The sequence below is a fragment of the Nyctereutes procyonoides genome, unplaced genomic scaffold (genome assembly GCF_905146905.1).
Source record: "Nyctereutes procyonoides isolate TBG_1078 unplaced genomic scaffold, NYPRO_anot_genome, whole genome shotgun sequence".
NCBI classification, from domain to species: domain Eukaryota; kingdom Metazoa; phylum Chordata; class Mammalia; order Carnivora; family Canidae; genus Nyctereutes; species Nyctereutes procyonoides.
In genome coordinates, this window is record NW_026575120.1 from 30,571,867 (window position 1) to 30,586,353 (window position 14,487).

The 14,487-nt window shown below is 50.0% G+C and overlaps 1 protein-coding gene across 1 annotated transcript in view; it reads left to right on the forward strand.

Annotated features, from left to right (window-relative positions):
* Positions 1-14,487, forward strand: part of SLC13A4 (solute carrier family 13 member 4) — a 41,798-nt gene that overhangs the window by 21,668 nt on the left and 5,643 nt on the right. Inside the window, exons 6-13 of the mRNA XM_055335258.1 lie at positions 2,279-2,318; positions 3,380-3,457; positions 5,442-5,626; positions 8,872-8,991; positions 9,975-10,076; positions 11,442-11,543; positions 12,305-12,402; positions 12,607-12,731. Coding sequence (XP_055191233.1) covers positions 2,279-2,318; positions 3,380-3,457; positions 5,442-5,626; positions 8,872-8,991; positions 9,975-10,076; positions 11,442-11,543; positions 12,305-12,402; positions 12,607-12,731 — 850 coding nt within the window. The remainder of the gene's footprint in view (positions 1-2,278; positions 2,319-3,379; positions 3,458-5,441; positions 5,627-8,871; positions 8,992-9,974; positions 10,077-11,441; positions 11,544-12,304; positions 12,403-12,606; positions 12,732-14,487) is intronic.

Below are 14,487 nucleotides of genomic sequence, written 5' to 3' on the forward strand. Positions count from 1 at the left end.
CAGTGGAGCTGAGGACAGTTGATGAAAGAGCTGTGTGGGGGCCGAGAGAAGCTAAAACAGGAGAAACACACCCCCAAACATTCGTGGGAACCAGATCCATTAACAGCTCACTTCTTCCAGAAATTGTATATCAACATGTGGCCTTCAAGGGGTACTGTGAGGAATAGTGCCTGGAAAAGCTGGGTGTGCAGCAGAGCCGAGTTCTGCAGTCTGGTGTCTTCATGGGCAACGAGAGCTGCCCCGAGCGGAACTGGGAGAGCCCTAAGGGTGGAGACAAGCTCTGCTCCCCCCCCCCCCGACCGCTGCCTTCCGTCACGGCCGCCCCGTCCCAGTCCACGGCCCTGATGAAATCTCCGGCAAACCTCGCTTCTCTCTGGTTCCTTTCGGTGTTGGAACACAATGAGCTCCTTCGCAGATAGTCCACAGTCTGGTCCCCACTCATCAAAACTTTGGCCTCTCGGCTGCAGCACCTGCTGCCTATCCCCCAGGCCTGCAGGGTCAGAGGTCAGAGTGCATGGGGACAGACTCCTCTCTCAGCTTCCCTCTTCCCAACCTCTGGGCCCTGCTCTCCCTCTGCTGCTTCCGACCTCTGCGGGCATCCTCCCCTCTCTGAGACCCCCTGGCCCTCTCACTTGCAGGGGCCCCCCTTCAGCATCCCTGGAGCATCCTCCGGGTGAGCTTCTGCAGGGCGCCGGGCTGATGGCGGTGGCGAGGCCCTCCCGGATCTGCCACCACACACCCCCCGAGCCTCTTCTTTCTGGGGTTGCCTCTGCCTCTGGGGTAGGGCCTCTTCATGCAGCTCTGGCTCTGCCACCGTCCTTGTGCGCCACCTGAGATGACACCCAGCGTCATGCCCTGCTTTCGTTCTTCTGCGGACCTAAACATGTGTCCCCAGACTCCAAAGCTAAAGCTCAAGTAGCCCCCTCGAAATCCCTAGCAGGGTGCTGGTGGAAGCCAGGCTGTGAGCCGGGTGAGGACGGCAGGGTCCCCGGGGGCCAGCCCCCAGGTTGTCTGAGGGGCTCCGGGCCGGCCTTCTCCCCCGCTTCGGGAAGGAGGGACAGGAAACATCGGCCCACTCTACGCCTTCCAGGCTACCAACCCTCTTCAAAGAACGCTTCCCCCCAAACCCCATCAGCTCCTGACCCTCCCCAGAGGTAGCCCCGACACTGACGGCCCTGCACTGCCTGTCCTCACGGCACCACTGTCCCTGAGCCAAGACAAACTGAAGCGGGCACCTAGCACCAAGCAGCATTGCAGTCCAGGGCCACCCCCCTGTCTGGGGTGGGGGGACCCGTGGGGTGGGAGAGAGTTGGCGGGCGCAGGAGCGGAGGCCACCAGTCGTGGGGTGCAGCAGTGATCGGACGCTGTCCCGGCCCCTTGCTCTCATCTGTCCCCCTCCACACGCAGCCCAGGCCCCCCCGCCCCTCCAGCCTCAGATAAGCATTCTGCAGGTGTCCCTTAGGGTTAGTGACCTTCGCCGAGTCAGCCGTGAGAACGTGCTCAGGGGCCCTGGGGCTCCAGGCAGACAGACAGACAGACAGCAGCTCCTCTCTGGGCCCACCGTCTACGTGGGAAACACACGTAGTTATGGGGGCGCCTGGGTGATTCAGATGGTTAAGCACCTGCCTTCAGCTCAAATCCTGATCCCAGGGTCCTGAGATCGAGGCCCATGTCGGGAGTCTGCTTCTTCCTCTCCTTCTGTCTCCCCCACCTCTTCATGCTCTCCTCTCTCTGAAATGAATAAAATCTTTTTTTAATAAATATTTTATTTATTTATTCATGAGAGAGACACAGAGAGAGAGGTAGAGACCCAGGCAGAGGGAAAAACAGGCTCCCTGCAGGGAGCCCGATGTGAGGTCATGCCCCAGGCCGAAGGCGGTGCTAAACCACTCAGCCACCGGGCTGCACTGAAATGAATAAAATCTTAAAAAAAAAAAAAAATGCAGGCAGTGGTACCTGTGCCACCCGTCTGTTACGAGGATAGCACTGTCGTGAGAACTAAAGTCCACATGTAAGTGGACTTGGCCCCTAAAAAGCACTCCATCTTAGTTACTAGGAGGGTCAGCGCTGCTTCCGAGGAAACGCTGTCCCCACAGATGCTGACAGCGTCTCTGTAAGGCCAGGAAGACCCATGTGAGATTAGTCTTCTAGGTAGCCAAGGAAACCAGACCCTACAGAGGTCACTTACACCCAACACCACTGTTGGCTGAGGGACAGCATTCCTATCTCGTGAACTCTGGTCCTATGTCGTTGTCCCATTTTCTTTGCTTTCTTCCAGCCCGTCGACTGCAGACTTTGCCTCTCTGATGCAGAACAAGGTAAGGCTTTGGGTTTCTTCGGTGCTTTAAGATCACTTGGAGGCCCCTCAAGATAACTCAGGGACAGAGGTGGCCGGCAGCTGGTCCTGGGGCTCAGCGGCAGCCACTGGTGTGGGAGCGGAGAGGTGCTCCCAAGAGCCTGGACAGGAGGAGGGCTGGATGGGCTCTGGGTGAAGGGTTGCCTGCCTCCGAATCCTGGCCCTGAGAGGGCTTAGGTTATAAGCCCTCTCATAAAGTGCAGGTTAGACATTTGCATGGAAACCCAATACTCAATTCTATATGTTGGCAAATTGAACACCAATAAAAAATAAATTTATTTAAAAAAAAAAAGAAGAAAAGAAACCCAATACTCAGCCATCCAGATTTCCAAGAGTCAAAGGTTCACTCTTGGGATTCCTTGTGGTGGGGATGCCATACAAAAACTGTAGTATAAAAAGGGCCATATTTAAAGATGTATTTATTTTAGAGAAAGAGAACACACATGTGCTGAGCTCCTGCTGAGCATGGAGCCTGATGCAAGGATCAACCCCATGATCCATGAGATCATGACCTGAGCTGAACCCTACAGTCGGATGCTTAACCGATTGAGCCACTCAGCTGCCCCCCAAAGGGTCGCATTTATAGAGGAAAACACAGTCTATGGCCTCGCCCCTTCCCCCAGAACTGGTTCTACATCTTCTGACATCAGCCCAAATTCTGATCACCAAACTCTGGACTTTGTTATGGTGAGATTTTTTTTTCTTCATTTTCTTCGTGTTAAAGAAAAATGAAGGATTCTTCATTAGCTAATGAAGTTCCAGAAAGTCAAGCTCTTCTACAAGGACAGAGCCATGTTCTACCAAGTTTTGAAAGCCTCTGCAAGTGGGCAGCTTGGCACCACCTGGATGGGAATCTGTGTCTCGGAGGCACAGTGGGGTGGCTTCCCACTGCATGCTCTCCCTGGCTTCTGGTCTCCAACGGCCACAGTGCTGAGGCATGGGATGCCGTGGGGTGATTACGTGGCACCTCTGGAGGCCCAGCGCATCCCCTTCCTGACAGTGGGATGGTCTTTGTCCTCACAGAACCTGAATGGTGTGCCCACAGTCACCAACCCAGTCAAAACAGCAAATCCCCAGGGCAAGAAGCAGCACCGATCCCAGGTAATGGAACTCACCCCCTGACCCTGTTTCCTACATGGAATTCCTCTCGAGCTTCCCAAGGGGCACTGACCTTGAGGTTATGAGGGTGGCAGGCTCGTGTGCTGTCACCAGGCACTCCATCCGCATACATGTCTGGCCTGCGTGTGCCATGAAGATAAAACACCTAACTCAAGGTTGATTTTGGCAAGTCATTGTACCATCTAAGGCCCTATTTTTTCCTTCAACTATAAAAGCTGGGGGTTGGACTAGATCATAGGTATTCACATTTTTTTCCCAAGGGTGCTTCGGGAACAATGCAAATTGTATTTGAGTATTCTGAGATTGCAAGAAAACTACCTTTTTTGTGTGAATGAGTATTTTCCTGCTACTTGCTATCCCACTGAAACAACATACAGAAACAAAATGGATATTGAAGCTGGCATGAACTTGCGGCTATCACTGACAATCCTTGATTTCAAATTTTTGTGTCCATCCATATAATCTCAATTCTTTTTTTTTTTAATCTCAATTCTTTAACATCCACCATCAACATCAGTAACTGCCACCATTTATGAAACACCGATTATGTACCGAGTGCAGTGTGCTGAGCGTTTTCTCCCTAGTTTTGGCTCGGGGAGGTAGCAAGTCTTGAACTCCATTTCTGCAGATGAAATGGAAGGAGGTGACATCGCGTGCCCAAGGCCTCAGAGTCAGTAATTCGAGGAATATCTCGATTCAAATCCAAGTCTCCCTCACCACACGTGTCTACTTTCAGTTATAAAACAGATGTACACTTAGTAAATGCTACATTATGCTTTATATATTGGAGGTCCATGAAAATTTTCATGGAAAATTTAGAAAACCACCGGACCAGAGAATCTGAATTCTCTTACAGCTTGAATAATGAATCTCTCGGGAAGGCTTGCAAGGGTCCAGACCAACTCAGGCCCTCCTGGGAGGTGGGGCATTAGTTAAGGGCTTTGAGAAAGGAGGCAAGGCAGCCTCTTTCCCAGGGTTTTCCCAGGATTTGGCCTCCTGATGTTTGCATCAGGCGGCTCTGGGTCTTACGAAGACTCAGTTGGCAGGACACCAGGCCTGGAGGGACAGAGGGTACTTGCTGCTGCTTCTTTTCTTTTTCTTTCTTTTTTTAAGATGTATTTATTTATTTGAGAGAAAGAGAGTGCACTGAGGAGAAGTAAAGGGAGAAGGAGAGAGAGTCGTAAGCTGGCTCTATGCCAAGCATGGAGTCCAATGCGCGGCTCCATCCATCCCAGGATGCTGAGACCACGACCTAATCTGAAACAAAAGTTAGACACTTAACTGACTGAGCCAGCCAAGTGCCCCACTTGCTTCTTTATCTACACTTAAGGCCAGAGGTCAGCAACCTCTGACCCTGAAAGGCTACACCATCAGGCTAAGCAGGGCCTTGTAGGAGCACAGAAGGCCAGCCTCATATGCAAGGGAAGGGAGAGAGTGGGGATTCAAAACCAAGAGGCTAGAAGGAGAAAAGGGTGAGGAGAGAATCCCACATTGGACTCCCTCCGCCTCCCAAGGCGTATTTCTCAGTCCTCTCCCAGGCAGGACTTTTACTCCAAATCCAGAGAGAGAACCACCAGCTCCCATGTGTCACTGACACACAAAGCAGAGAGCAACCAGGTCTGCTGGAGTTCAGGTGAAAATACAACATGCTGTTACTAACAACAAAAGTACCTATCGCTTACCATTTGTTAAATGCCAGGAAGTATTCTCAGTGCTTTCCATATATTACCTCAATTACTCTTCACAACAATCTGGTGGAGAAAATAGGCTTTTCTTCATTTTGCAGAAGAATAGGTGATTCAGAGGAGCTGCCCAAATTGGTAAATGGTAGAGCTAGGATGGGGATTTGTCCTTCTGACCCCCAAGCATCAAACCTTCCATGGCACCGTGGTGCCCCTGCTTTCATGCTTTGTGTGCTGGACAGCCCACACCGGGTTGGAAAGATTCACTAATTTTTCTCTGATAGGAAAAGCCACTAGTCCTGATCCCCGGCCCCAGGAACCAGGAGCTCAACAGAAAGTACAAGTCCCAGCATGACCAGATGATCTGCAAGTGCCTGTCTCTGAGCATATCTTATGCTGCTACCATTGGGGGCCTGACCACCATCATTGGCACGTCCACCAGCCTCATTTTCTTGGAACACTTCAACAAGTAAGGAACTCACCAGATCCACAAATATCTACCAACCACCCAGTACGTGTCGGGAGCAGAATGAGATGATAAGGATAGGGCAGAAAATGGAACTGGAACCGTTTCCATACCCAGAGGGAAAAGAGACTGTGGAGCATGATAGCTCGGTGTGACTGGAGTGGGGGTGGTTCTGCTGGGAGAGCCCACGGGGGCCACCCAGTCTACAGGGAGGACACACCTCCCCAAGGACACAGCTACAGAAACAATACCGGAAGCACAGTGGGCATACCCTGGAGAAAGGGAGGTTTTCCAGACCAACACAACAGTGAGTGGAAGGACTCAGTGGCCAGTGAGCAGAGCACATAGGAGAGAATGGTAGAGGGTAAAGGGAGGCCAGAGGTAGACACAGAGATGGCAAAGGGCCTCCTGTGGCCCACTCAGGAACTTGGACTTCATCTAGAAGGCCGTGGGTAGCCTTTGAGGAATTATAGGCAGGGAGCAAGGTGATCAGATTTATAGTTTTGAAAACTGATTCAGGATTGAAAACATGGAAGAGAGAAAGTAGGCAGCAGGCTGACAACTTTGGACACCACTGCAGATGCCCAGGAGAGAGCTGGTGGTGGCCTGCAAACCCAGGCAGCAGTGAGGAGAAGTGGTCAGATTTGAGAGAAAGGCAGAGGTAGGCTTGACCAGCCTCAATAGGATTAGAAAGAGCCCGAGGGAGGGAAGGGCCAAGTCTGATTGTCAGACTCATGGTCTCCGCAGCTGGGAGAACAGAGCTGCCCTTGACCTAAAGGAGCAGAAAAATAAGGAGATGTTGATGTAGAGGTTGAGATGGCCAGAGGGATACACAGCTCTGAATCTCCTAAACATTTTTAGGTGAAAGGCATAGATTTAAAGTCAGCGGCCTGCAGAGCTGTCTTCCTGAGCACATGACCTATACGGTCCCACTGGACCACGATGCTGAGAAGGACCCCACCCTTAGCTTGATGGTCCACTGTCACCATCTGGGAATTCTTAATCATTTTTGAACAAGCGGCCCCACATTTGCATTTTGTACTGGGGCCCACTAATTAGATGGTAGTGGGTCCTGGTGGGAGGCATGTGGCAAGTGAAGCCAAGAGAGTGAAGGAGATCCATCACTCTGGGAGAATATGTGGAGTAAGTAGAGCAGGAGCCGTAAATATTAAGCTCAAATTTTTAAAGTAGACTATAAATGAGAGAACAATAGGGTATCACACAGGGAAGAGGAAAATCTGGTGTCATTCTATCCAAGGGAAGAAAGCGTTCAAGGAGGAAGGCATGGGCCATACTGTCTAAAGTGGCTGAATGACTAAGCAAAAGGACAAAAAGATTCAATTCCATGACATGAAGGTCACTGGTGACCTAGGCAAGAGCAATTCGGTCAAGTGACTGAAAAGTGAAGCCAAATTTCCGTGAGTTGAGGAGTAAGCTGGGGGTGAGTGGACAAAGTTGTCTGTGATGAGGAGAGGTATGGGACGATGATAACGGAAGAGTCAAGTGGGGTCAAGAGGGACTTTTAAGATGGAGGACATTTGAATGTAGATAGGGACATCCAGGTGAGAGGAAGATGAAAGATTTGGGAGAGAGGGGACAACTGATAGCCTGATGTCCCTGAGAACACAGGAAGGGTTCTAGAGCAGACAGGAGAGAAAGAGATCAGACAAGAGAAGCACTCCCTTCATTTTGGCAGGAAAAGGAAGGAAGGAAGCAAGGAAGGTAAAGAGGGAGGAGGAAGGGCCAATGAAATGTTAAGACCCAAGTCCCCAGGATCTGAGCTGTGAGAATCCTCACATCATATTACTCTGTCCAGACTTTGAGTCTCTGCTCTTTAATTCCTGATTCACCCTGTGGTCGGGCCAATTCATATTCTCTTGGCCTCCCTCCGGGGCTGTCATGGTACCTTTAGTCACAACCGTAGGGATCCCGTGAAAGGACGGTGGGCTCTCTGGATCTCCACTGCCTGAAAGTGCCGCCACACTGTTCTTCTTGGCGTTGGTGAACAGACCACCCCCCGAGTTCAGTCTGGCCGTGTGGCAAAAATCTACAAGTTAGTTGTTACACTTTCTGAAGTGCCGTAAATGGTAGTAGGCCCTCATATTCACCCACAAAAGTTTATTTAATCTATTCTAAAAGCCCATTCCTTTTTCCTGAGTCCAGGAGCAGGGTCTAGATTTCTATGTACAGAGAAGAGATGATGCAACAGACCTTAGGCCGGTTAGCCTGCTGCAGGCCAGAGTGAGTCACCCAGTGATTTACACCCCCTGGTATCCTTCTAGCTCCAAAAGTCCTTCTTCCCGCCACCCGCTATCAGTGAGCCACTCTGGCCCTTAGGGAAGGCACAAGCTGTCACAATTTCCCAAGAAGCAGGTGGATGGTAAAGGTAAGTCCCTGACCAGGCCATGGTGCAAAAGAGTGGATGTCCCTGGGATGACGTTGCATTCTCCATTGCATTCTCTCTTGTGGGGAGAAGAGAATCTGCTCTTGGTGTCTTTTTCCACGCAGTGCCTAGTGTGAAAAGAGGGGCAATCTCCTCCCACCTTAGAGGTAGCAATTCCAGAGGAAAGGAACACAGACGTTGTCTTGGCTAACGTCATGGCTCACCTGTGGCCCATCCCAGCTCCCCAGGAAAACAACATCAGGGCTGGGGGCCACAGCCCTTCCTGAGGAATAAAGGGTCCTCTCGGTAACCTCCCTGAGCCCCTAGGATAGCAGTGGATGTTGATCAAATATTTGGGGATTCCAAGCCACGGTTCCCTATGGGCACAGTTAATACCTGGAACCTTCGTGATGCTCTAGAGTCCAACTTCTCCAGAATCAGTGCCTTGCATCCCCTAATCAAAGCTCACATTCCTTTGGTTTCCTTATAAACAAGTATACCAGACTGCTCTTTCCATTCTCTGTTGACCTAAAAACCAGATGAGTAACTTTCCAGAATCTTTCCATAAATGAAGAGCAAACAGATCCTGAGTGGTTCTCCTGAGTGCAAAGTATATACACTTCAGTGATTTATCAAGTTTGGTTGCTTAGATGTCCTTTTTGGCTTACTTCATCATTCTTGGCTGGGTCCTGTACAGTTACAACTGTCAAATACGTGAGTTCTAGACAATGTTTCACTGTATCATTACAGTCCTCTCTACCATTAGCTGTGATGTATGTCTTCTTAAGGAGTGTTTAGCTTATCACCCCCCAGAAACCACGTGAGAATCCATTTCTAGTCACTGACTTGGTTCTTTCCCCTCCAGCCAGTATCCAGCTGCAGAGGTGGTCAACTTTGGCACCTGGTTCCTCTTCAGCTTTCCCATCTCCCTCATCATGCTGGTGGTCAGCTGGTTCTGGATGCACTGGCTGTTCCTGGGCTGCAAGTGAGTCCCAGGGCCCTGCCAGTGAGGTAGCGAGGCTCTCCCGTCCATCCTCCAGAGTCACGGCGGGAGCCCTGGGGAGCACCACCCAAGGGGGAGCTGCCAAGTGACCACGGAGGATGTGCAAGAAGGCACTGGACTAGACGGGGAGTCAGGCATCACTGGTTCTAGGAACTAAATATACATGGCCTTGGCACTTCACTATAAGCTCTACAATGGAATGTTCTTAACACCAGCTAACTGGTAACCCCCACCCCAAACCCCCCACCCCCACCAACTACCTAGTTAAAGGAAGTATCAGATTTATAAATAGTCTGAATGGGACTATGGTCAATGTAGTTTCATTTCTCTCAAAGCAGACAGAGTAATTTGAACTAACTTCTAAAGAAATGTGACTCCAAGTAGAAGAATTCCTTAGGCTTCGATAGATTCCTATCGAATCTTCTAGACACGAGTGATTCATGCATGAAATATTCACATATCTCTCCAAATCACAAGTTAGATATTCCTCTTGCAATATTATTTCTGATATTAATCTGCTTAGCAAGCTTTTCTTCATAACCATATTTTGATGATCCTCAAACACATAAAGGGAAGATAAATAGGATGTCTTGCTATTGGTTCACCGGATCCAAGACTCCCATTGGATTTTTTTTTTCAAGAACTCAGAGGCAACTATCAAATCAGTGACAGCTGTATACTTCTGTATGTAAAAACTACCCCCCATCCATACAGTCACACAAGTCTGTCAAACATGATCCTTCACGTCGATACACCAGGGATACACCCAGATGGATAGTCCTGGAAGCCAAGGGGAGAGGTTGAGGGGAGGCTGAGTCGTAGGACAGCCGGGGTTGGAGGGGCAGAGTGTGGAAGAGGGGGTGAGTGATTACAGGCAGCCAGCAGTTTAGTATTTGCTTACTCCTTGACTCCTCTAGGCCTCAGAAGCACGCTTCCTTTATCCTTCTGCTCTTCTTCTTTCTCAGCTTTAGAGAGACCTGCTCTCTAAGCAAGAAGAAGAAGACCAAAAGGGAAGAGCTGTCAGAGAAGAGAATCCAAGAGGAATATGAAAAGCTGGGAGCCATTAGGTAAAAATCAGCCCTTCATCCTCTCTCCTCCTCCAGGAGAGAAAGCATGGCAGGTAAAGTGAGCACACAAGCAGCCTTGTTCTCGGCAGTCCCTTGAGCTGGGGGGCTTTCCACAGCTACGAATCCTGGCACTTGGAGATGCTGCTGAATGCCCAAGGCCAGCTGGCCCAGATTGCAGGAGGCCGCCCTCCCCCTTTGTCGTGTTCCAAGTCCAAGGTATAGCCATGGTGTGGGGTGGACGGCACAGATGGGGGGCCGGGGAAGGAAGTGTGAGACAACACAGCACCCTCTTGGGACAGACCCAATGTCCTGTGAAGTCAGCGCCCCACACTGCTCTGAACGGACCACTGCCGGTCCCAGGGCCACTCCTAGGGAGCTGGGGGGCATCGAGCATCATCAAATGCAGACTTAAAGCCAGAGGGCCCAAGGAATCACCACCCCCTCAGCCATCATCGGCTTTCTCCAGTGACCACACATCCTACTTGGTGGGGTTTTTCTCCTTTCATGGTGTAGGCAGATGGCTTTAGGCAAAAGGATCCTGGTATAAGCAGTAATTTTTAAATGTTTTGATTTATAAAAGGAGTGCGTGTTCATTGTAGAGCATTCAGAAAATACGGGAAAATAGAGAAAACTAAAACGGACTTTCCTTTTATTCAGTGTTAACTGTTCCCAACTGTTACCGTAATTACTCTTCCTTCTGTTTTTTTGTGCAAAATTATATGCATTTTTGCTAAAACTCAGTCCAAACTGAACATGGTCTTTTTTCACTCAGCACTAGACTGTCCTCTTATTCCCAGGCCATTAGCTCTGCAGTGCAAACATAATGATCAGATGCATCACATTTGAACCTACAGTTAGACCAAAATGTATCTGATGTCACGGGATATCACTGAATATGTAGGTTGTTCCCACTTTCAGTGTTTAATCTTTAAGTAGGTAACATATCACTGTGCATCTCTGGTTATTCCCTTACACGAAAGGAAGGACCAAATTTAAGGCTCCTGGTAGCATCGTCAAATTCCCTCCGAAGGGCTGTGGCCGCTCCAGGCCCACTAGCAGAGCGTGGGGGCCTGTGTCACTGTGTCCTCCTGGGAGGCCCTGCCCTGTATTGTTGCCTCAATGTCTGCAGCTGTGCCCCCTCCTCCCTTCCCACCTCAGCTGCTCCCGGAGTCACGGGCGACATCTGTTTTCTGGCATCTTCTTGGCCCTCTTCCCACTTCAGTCGGGCTGTTCAGAGCAGCGGGGCAGTGGCTGTTCTGTCTCCAGGATGGGGGCTCTGGACACAGCAGCCCCGCCCGGGAGGAGTGAAGAAGCCAGCAGAGACCTCCCAGATCCCGGAGCAGCTCTTCCTGTTGTATTTCATAGCTACCCTGAAATGGTAACTGGATTTTTCTTCATCCTGATGACCGTGCTGTGGTTTACCCGGGAGCCTGGCTTTGTTCCTGGCTGGGATTCTTTCTTTGAGAAGTAAGTGGTCTTGTCTCCTCCTTTAAGAATCACCCCCTGATGCAGATCCTTCGGGCAGGGTGTCCCTCCTTGGCTCGCAGGGGCAGCCATGAGCCCAGGAAGCACAACATCCCCTTGCAAGGGGCCTCTCTTGAGGGAAGCCAAAGTGTGGAGGCAGGAAGAAAACAGAGCGTGTGGCATCTGAGTCTGGGGTTGGGATCTCATGCTGCCCCCTGCCCAGCCGTGTGACCTTGGTTTTGTTTCCTAAGCTCTTGAAACCTCAGTTGTCTTGCAGGTGGCTCTGAGGCTTAAGGTCAAAGGCCAGCTGTGAGAGAGTGTGGCCGGGGGTGGCCGAGGCCTTGGCAGGCTGAGGCAGGCAGTGGCAGGCAGAGGCCCCAGGGCCACCCCCACAGGACCCCCGAGGACCAGGGCCACAGCTCTCTCTGTTCAGCTTCTCAACTGAGCAAAGACACACACAGAAGTGTGACCCTTGTAGGAAAGAGAAGTTATCCTTCCAGAGTCTCCTCTATCGAAATAACCCCTGATCTCTCCTTCTAATGGGCCCATGATCCGCACCGAGACATCTACACTAGTGGGGCCCGGCCTCCAGCCTCCAACCCTTGCCCGTTAAATGAGTATGGCAGCTGATGCAGGAAGGCAGGCGGAGGACCCTCTAGATTGGGCCCTAAAGAGAGGCACTGTGTTCCCACAGACCGTCCTGAGACCTGGTGCTCCCCTCCCTCCTGGCCCTCTGCCCCCAGCCCTGCTCGTTTCTTTGCTAGGAAGGGCTACCGCACCGATGCCACGGTCTCTGTTTTCCTCGGCTTCCTCCTCTTCCTGATTCCAGCAAAGAAGCCTTGCTTTGGGAAGAAGAGTGATGGTGAGAGAGGTTCAAGGGAAGAAGTCAGGGCTGGCTCTGGTCAACCATACCCAAGTCAGAATTTTCAGAAGAGCCTCACCAAGGCTGTTCTGAGGCTCCCCTTCTGCCCCCCAATAGCAGAGCAGCCTCCCCAGCCATCAGTTCACCAATTAGGTCCTTGTCTCCACAAACCCTCATCCTGCTCTTCCTCTACCTGTGATCCAGGGCAGAGCCAGGAGCCCTCCCTGGGGACAGAGCCCATCATCACATGGAAGGACTTCCAGAAGACCATGCCCTGGGAGATTGTCATTCTGGTGGGAGGAGGCTATGCTCTGGCCTCTGGCAGCAAGGTAACTCTTGATTTCTATTCTTATTGGGCCAACAGTTTGTTTTAAGCAGCTTTACCTAATGAGTCATTTCTATTCTGGGAGGAAGACTCCAAGGTGCTGAGGGAGAGATGAACATTCACCCAGGGGAAGAGTACGGCCAGGCGTGGGTATCCTGTCCTACCCTGAACCTCTAAACTAGCACTATTGAGGATGGGGAGTTAGAGACCAGCCGTGCTGGGGAGTCAGGGCATGTGGGCACTCCCACCTCACTCACCAGCCCACAATGTCACTGGCAAAAGGTTGGTTTCTATAGCCATCTCCTTCTGAGCATTTGACAGTGGTAGTAAGAGGCTGTAGGGGTCCAGAGACACCCCAAATTGACACACAGCAAACTCCTTCAATCCTCCCACATGCATACATTGAGCCCCTTTGGAGAATGCATGCTAACGCTGATGTAAATGCTACACAGGTGCCTGGCTTTCCTGATTGGGAGGAATTGGGATAAGATCTTATAGAAGGGGCTGGTGGGAAATAGTTGAATTTCCTAAAATGTTAGCCCTTCCTGAAATAGAAAAGGACACCCCCAAATTAATCAGGTTCACACCGTTTTTCCCTCGACCTTTGCTATATTAACTTGGCTTGCTTTTTGGCTGCCCATTCACTAACGGCCAATGCTATCTGCATCTAAGATCACAGAATCCCCCAGGTGGAAGGAACCCTGAAGGACACTGCGTCCCGTCTCCTACCCAGTGAGAGAATTCCCTGCAGGACACCCCTGGGCTCGAACACCACCAGTGGCAGGGCACTCCCTGAGCAGGGAACAGAGAGGTGGTCTTTACTTTTAGCTCTGGTCTTCCGTATGTCTTCCACTGGTTGGCTCTGTTCTCTCGAACCCGATCCTAGGTAATAATGATTAAAGTAATAAAGTTATTAGATCCCCTTAGATCATCCCCCCCAAAACTAAAACTCCCTAGTTCCTCCACCATTCTTCAAGAAGTAGTGACCCCTTACTGTGCTGGCTGCTCCTTAGGACTCACTACACTCTGCCCTTGGCCTTATTCCAATATGGTCCAGAGGTGGCCAGTCTCCTACAGAGTAAAAGTCGTATTACTGGAGCCCTATCTCTCACCTCCGATTCAAGCACCAATCTGTATTTTTATGAAAGCTTTTATAAGGCTTCCTTGACATTCATATCAACATCTTTATTGAAACTAAAATCATTTAAAATTTCATTGCTAGCCACTACTACGTGTCCCATCTTTCAAGCAATCCTGTATATGTGCTATTGGTATTTCCAAGTTCAGAATATCATACTTTTCTTTATTGATAGTTTGGGCCACTGCATCTAGCCCGGAAAGATTTTAACTACAAATGTGTGTGTGCTACAGACAGCATAGTTGATATTTCTGTAAAATCTACTGAGTCTACTAATTTTAATATGTCAAGTATGACATAGGTGATTCCTATCAAGTTTGAGATAATTTCAGTCTTGACACGAGGTTAAATCCAATGTAAAGTTTTTTTGTACCAAGGTTTAAAAAAAAAATAAGACGTCCTTTGTTGTGCTTTTCTCTAAATTGGCAATCTAATTTGTGGATTTCTTTCAAATTACAGTATAAAAAAGCTTCTGGAAAAAATTGCTATTTTTACTTTAGCTCTGAGTACTATCTGAATAATGTGATAAATGGAGCTCTGTTTCTTTATAAGAAGTACTATTCCCACTCAGCTAAATGTTCTTCCTCCCGTTTGTCCAGTGGGTAAGGCTTAATATGCTAGA